Source organism: Monodon monoceros, unplaced genomic scaffold (assembly GCF_005190385.1).
Source record: "Monodon monoceros isolate NGI ecotype Baffin Bay Population unplaced genomic scaffold, NGI_Narwhal_1 Super_Scaffold_10, whole genome shotgun sequence".
In the NCBI taxonomy this organism is placed as follows: Eukaryota; Metazoa; Chordata; class Mammalia; order Artiodactyla; family Monodontidae; genus Monodon; species Monodon monoceros.
In genome coordinates, this window is record NW_021703766.1 from 3,911,560 (window position 1) to 3,917,705 (window position 6,146).

The 6,146-nt window shown below is 57.5% G+C and overlaps 1 protein-coding gene across 4 annotated transcripts in view; it reads left to right on the top strand.

Annotated features, from left to right (window-relative positions):
* Nucleotides 1-5,781, top strand: part of ZDHHC7 (zinc finger DHHC-type containing 7) — a 30,859-nt gene extending 25,078 nt beyond the window's left edge. For all 4 annotated transcript variants that reach the window (XM_029207955.1, XM_029207939.1, XM_029207949.1 and 1 more), the window contains exons 4-8: nucleotides 1,046-1,170; nucleotides 1,752-1,848; nucleotides 2,283-2,364; nucleotides 3,057-3,187; nucleotides 3,809-5,781. In XM_029207955.1, the coding sequence (XP_029063788.1) occupies nucleotides 1,046-1,170; nucleotides 1,752-1,848; nucleotides 2,283-2,364; nucleotides 3,057-3,187; nucleotides 3,809-3,985 (612 nt within the window). In that variant the 3' untranslated portion in view covers nucleotides 3,986-5,781. The remainder of the gene's footprint in view (nucleotides 1-1,045; nucleotides 1,171-1,751; nucleotides 1,849-2,282; nucleotides 2,365-3,056; nucleotides 3,188-3,808) is intronic.
* The last annotated feature ends 365 nt before the right edge of the window (nucleotides 5,782-6,146 follow it).

The following is a 6,146-nucleotide window of genomic DNA, read 5'->3' on the forward strand; positions in this document are numbered from 1 at the left end:
TGTCACTGCGCCCCCGTCTCCCCGTGCCCTCCTGTCACTGCGCCCCCCTCTCCCCGTGCCCTCCTGTCACTGCGCCCCCTCTCCCCGTGCCCTGCGCCTCCGTCTCCCCGTGCCTTCCTTGTCACTGCGCCCCCGTCTCCCCGTGCCCTCCTGTCACTGCGCCCCCGTCTCCCCGTGCTCTCCTGTCACTGCGCCCCCGTCTCCCCGTGCTCTCCTGTCACTGCGCCCCTGCTCTACTCCTCCCTCCCAGTGGGGCTCCTTCTCCAGAAACGTGCATTTCTGTGTGAAGGACAGGCTCCATGGGGCACAGAAACGGGGTCCTGGCCTTGTTTCCAGTCCACAGGCCATGGTGCCCAGAATGATCTTCCAAACGTGATTTCCACTGCCTGTCTCCACTGCCCAGAGAACAGTTCCTCCCCCTCTGCAGCCTACTCGGGCCCACTGCCCTCCACTTAGGCCCACTGCCCTCCCGTGTGCGGGGCTGTCCGGCTCTTGCTCCCATTTCCAGATTCTTCGTCCCTCTCAAGCTCCCCTAGTGCTCAGGGCTCCTGCAGACACACTCTTACAGCCCCGCTGTTCCTGCCCCTGGGGCCGGACGCCTGGGGGGGGCTTGGGGCTTGTGTGTGGCCGCTCCTGGCTAGGCTGGCGACTCCAAACACACAGGTAAGGTCCTTCCTGAGGTCTCCTGCTGCGGCTGATAGGGAACCTGTGCGCCAGGAGGTGTGCGCAGGGCCGGCACCCTGGGGACACCGGCGCCCTGGGGCTGGAGTGGCTTCGCAGACACACCTCCCCTCTGGCACGTCCTGCATGAAGTCTGAAAAGCCCAGGTGACTCGCCTTACGAAGGGTGATGCACTCTGTATTTTGAATTCGTTTTAAAGCACGTTATTTTTCATGAAAAATAAAACTTCTGGTCCTGCCTGAGTAATAGTTATTTTTCATATTAATATAAGTGGCAACTACAGCATGATAAATTATATCATGGTACATAACACCCAAGACTAATTCCTAAATTCACTGATGCTTCCTTCCTTATTAAACCACAGGGGGCAGTACCCAAAGGGAATGCTACTGAAGAACACATGGGGAGTTTGCAGCTGAAGCCTGGGGAAGTGATCTACAAGTGCCCCAAGTGCTGCTGTATCAAGCCCGAGCGCGCCCACCACTGCAGGTATGGCGGCCCTCCCCCAGGGCGACCCGAGCGCCCAGCACTGCAGGGACCCCTTATCTGCGGCAGCCAGTGCACCCACCGGTGCTGGGACCCCTGCCCCGGGGAAGCCCGTGTGCCCACGACTGGAGGGGCCCCTTCCCCGGCACAGGCAGAGCCCACGCTGAAGGATTTCTTCCCCAGGGCAGTCTGTTCACCCACACCCACCCTTACAGGGAGCCCTTCCCCAGTAGCCATAGACCCACCACTGCTGTAACCCCTTACTTGGGGCTGAGCCCCCCACTACTGCAGGCACCGCTTCCCCAGGGCATGTTGAGTGCCCAATCTGCAGACACCCTTCATAGTGCAGTCCAAGTGCCCACCACTGGAGGGAGCCCTTCCCCGGTGCAGCCGGAGAACCCAGTGCTGCTGGGACCCCTTCCCCAGGCAGTGTGAACACCCACCACTGGGTGGAGCCCCAGCCCCTGCAGGGACCCCTTCCACAGGGCAGGAGGCCCCCTGGGTGGCTTCTTCCCAGTACTGTCTTCATTGGGCGGTGTTTCCTCCGAGCATGGAATAGTGAAAATCTAACTGCTCCTTTTCAGTATTTGCAAAAGATGTATTCGGAAAATGGATCATCACTGCCCCTGGGTGAACAATTGTGTCGGAGAAAAGAATCAGAGATTTTTCGTGCTCTTCACGGTGAGTAAAGATACTCATGGAGTGAGTGACTTGTACTAAGTTCTTTATCTGGAATCTTACCTGGAGCGAGTAAGTTTATTCTGACGTCAGCCCTGCAGCCTCTTCTCTGGCACTCAAATTATACCTGTGCTGTCACTGGTAGGAAGTAGTCCATCAGATGAGTGTACGTTGCTTGTGTTATTCTTGGTGTTTTACTGTGATTAATTCTCCAGATACCTTGAACCCCAGTTGTTAATAGGCTCTTGCTGAAGTGGTAGAACGTATTTCCCCATGTGGATTTCTGTGCTTGGTCCAGTGTGGTCCTGGCGAGGCGGACGTCAGCTGCTGCTGTTACTCCTTCCCTCACTCATTTTCACTGACCCATGAGATCAGGAGTAAACGTACGGTTCGGCGGCCTTTCGTCCTCGCATGGGCTAACGGGTGTCTCCCCACAGATGTACATCGCGCTGGCGTCCGTGCACGCGCTCGTGCTCTGCGGGCTGCAGTTCGTCGCCTGCGTCCGAGGGCAGTGGACTGGTAAGCGCAGGCGCAGGACCCCTGCACGTGCACGCTGTGGGGGGAGAGGGGAGGCAGAGGAAGAAGGGATCCTCCAGTTTCGAAGGAAATCGTCTCGGTTATTTTAGGAGTTAATTGAGCTTTTTAAGAAAAGAGTATGGGACAGTTCCCACACTGCCATTTGCTATAATGAAGCCGTGTACATGCACTTGGTCCTCCTTAGTCAGCTGAAAGTTCCTGCAGGTTCTTGAGACTGGGTGAGCGTGCGTGTTGTTCCCAGCAGGCCTGTGTGTGCTCTGGCTGGTCGAGCGTGCGTGGCTGAGTACGAGTCGTCCCGCGGGTGTAGCCAGGCAGGCGCGAACTGGGCGGCCCTGGCCTTGGGTGTGCGCCCCGAGTGAGGCCTGCGCACAGGTGTAGGCACACGCGACTCTCATCTTTTCTGGCTTTTGCTGTGTCTCAGTACGCAGCGCTGTACACGAATACGGTCTCGGTAGAAACCCGGGGTAATACAGAACCTTCCGCATCTGCCGACCAGGAAGCGGTGGTGTCGGTTCTTGCCTGGCAGGGCTGCCTCCCGCCTCTGGTGGACAGCGGGTGTGCCTGTTTGCGAAACGAGCTCCTTCCTCCGTGGACGCCGGCCTGAGGGCGGCACAGAGCCGGGGCTGCTCGCCGCGCTCCGATGTCCGGCCACAGCCAGCTCTTCTCGTTCACAGAATGCAGTGGTTTCTCACCTCCAGTCACTGTGATCCTGCTGGTCTTCCTGTGCCTTGAGGGTCTGCTGTTTTTCACTTTCACCGCAGTGATGTTCGGCACCCAGATCCACTCCATATGCAATGATGAAACGGTACGCTCCTCGTCTGCTGTGTCTGCTGCGGCCTTGGTGCGGGCACGAGCCGGCGGGCAGCACTGCTGTGGACAGCGGGGCCCGCGTGTTACCCGGGAGGTGGAGGGGGCAGCCCCGAGGGGCCGCGACAGCATCACTGCACGCGCCCCCCTCGCTGCGTGCAGCTCGGGTTTCGAGCGTACCTGTGACGTGAGAGTCAACAGAGCCAGGCAGGGAGAGCCGGCACACTCCGTTTCTAGGAGGCCCCGCCCCCTGGAAGCTGCAGGGAGCTGGTCGCCTTCATGTCTTTGAACTGAAGGCCCAGAGCAGGCGCTTCATCAATATTTGTAATAATATAGTATGTGGAAAAAAAAGACAATCCCTGGCCCGGAGGGCTGGCTCCCCCTTTGCCTCTGGGGCTGCCTAGGCTGTCCACCCCGCTGGTGGCTGCAGCCTGGCTGTGCTCGGGGGTACGGGGCTGGTGCCAGGAGAGCGCCCGCTGCTGACCCCGACGCCTCGTTCCCACGTGCGGAGGGACGTGTGAGTCTGGTGGTGCTTCCCCTGTTGTCACCACTCGCCTGACCCGTACCTGCTAAGGGTTTTCCTGGCGCTGCCGCCCACTTGCTTTTCTTTCTCCCCCAGGAGATTGAGAGGCTGAAGAGTGAGAAGCCGACGTGGGAGCGGAGGCTGCGGTGGGAAGGGATGAAGTCTGTCTTTGGGGGCCCCCCCTCGCTGCTCTGGATGAACCCCTTCGTCGGCTTCCGATTCAGGCGACTGCAGACGAGACCTAGGAAAGGGGGCCCCGAGTTCTCGGTGTGAGGCTCTCTCATCGTGCTGGGACTTGTTCACGGACTTTATCTATTTGGGGTCAGAAAGGGTATCAGCAGCTCATCTGTGGCCAGTAGGGCAAGTGGAGAGCAGTTGCTTGCAGCAAGCAGAGTTTATACGTTTACGGTCACAGATGGCGGAGTTCCCACACTAACTGGGTGGCGCTCTGATCCGTGTCACCGTCCAGTAACAAAGGGACGTGGCCGCACGGAGAAGCCAAATGTCATTATCTTCCTGCACAGTTAGGAGCTCTGTTAACGTACTTGGCGTTTTTTAAGAAGTTTCGTGGGTTGTTACACGGGTTATTAAAATCCTGTGTGCTGAGCTGCTTTTCTCACTCATGAAGAAAACGAGCCGAGCCAGTGACCAGGAATTCTGCGGCTGGTGGCTTCGGGGAGCTCCCGCTGGCCCCGTGATTCCCGAGGGTCCGCCTCGGTCCAGGAGGGGCCTGGATGCAGGAGCCACAGGCGCTGCACGGAGCAGCAGGGCTGCAGGTGCGCTCCCCGCCCGGGGCTGGTGGGCCCTGACGCTGTGGGCAAGTCCACGTGTGTCTGTGTGTGTGCGTGCACGTGTGTTTTAAAGTGGGCCGTGTTGTTCAGGCAACATAACACGTTATGGGCGTGTGCCACAGACAAGCTATTTTTTAGAAACCGACGTTTCAGGGAAGAGGGGAGAGCTGCGCGGGGTCCCCCCTCCCGTGGGGTTTACTATGAATGTATTGCATATTGGAGAATATCTCAATCCAAAGAACAATCATTCCTGTGTGGTCTTCTGTTGCCCTCCTGTTTTAATTTTTTTTACAAAGATCTTGCGTGCGTGAGAGGGCTTTGGCACTGACCTGTCTGGTTCTGGCCCAATGAGCAGCGTGTAAACGGCCCCTCCGTGAGAGGAGAGCAGCGTCTGTGGCGGCCTGGCACCTGCAGCCTGATGCTCGCGCAGATGGCCTGCAGGGGGCGCACGCGGCCCCGACGAGGTGAGGGGGCCGCGAGGCAGGAGCCCCTGGGCCCCGTGGGCCTCGCTTGCAGACTATTCAGGATGGCGACAGCTTGTTTGATTTTTCAGTTTTTACCTTTTTGGGGCATCATTTTGTTTCTTTACCCACGTCACAAGCGATAAAATAGGACCCTTGGTGCAGAGCTTAAAATTATGCCAGAAAGCAAACAGCTCCCCTCCCTGGGGACTCGCCTTAAACTTGCCTGGTTTGTCGGTGTTTCGCGGGACTGAGGAGGAAGCCATCTCTGACAAGGTCTTGGGGGGGGGGGGCGGTGTTCCCTGAGCCCACGTCCCACGCTGAGAAGAGTGGGCGTCTCCCTCCTGGTCTCCACGCCTCTCTGCTCATCTGTGAGCTGTTTTGCTTTCGTTTGCATTAACCCGTCCCCTGTCCTGATCAGGGTTTCTACCACTGCTGGCGCAGAACCACAAAGGGCCTATTGGACAACAGTCTAGCTGAGTAAGCGAGCTGTGGGACGGGTGTGAAATGGACTCAGTCACTGCAGGATGTGGGCTGTGACGGGGGGCGCCGAGTCGCAGCCGGAGGACTAACAGAACAGGAGACTGATGGGTTTCCCGACACTGTTCTGCAGTATCTGTCGTCTGGGTTGGACGTGTGTATTGGGCTTCAACGTGAGGCTTTTCATATGTATATCCTGGTTATCAATAAAAACAATTATCAAAGTGGTTGAATCCTGTGAGACTTGGCAAATACGTGCAAATCAAGTATACTTGACTTTTCAACCTCTTCTTTCAATGTAACTTTTTTAAGAAATAAAGCCACCAGTTGACATTCTCCAGCCGTTTGTTCAGTGGCGCGGTTCTTGGTGGGTCGTTGGCGTGTTTCCGTGCTCGGCTCTGACACCGGCACCCGGGCCGCTGCGGTCCCCCCTGCTGCTTCCAGAGCCCCATCCTCGCCGGGGACAAGTGAGCCGCTCTCCCAAAGGTCGCCGTCTCCACATTTAACATTTTACTTCCAGTCGACGCAACTGATCTCACTTAGCTTTGTCCTAAACATCCCTTCATTTTTTTAGTGCACTTGGAAATAAAAATTGTAAAGATCACGCTCTTCCATCCAGCATCTCAGGTGCCCACAACTTCATTCAACAGTGTGTCTAGTACTTGCACTCAAGGGAGGGACCCAGAGAGGCGAGGCGAGGCG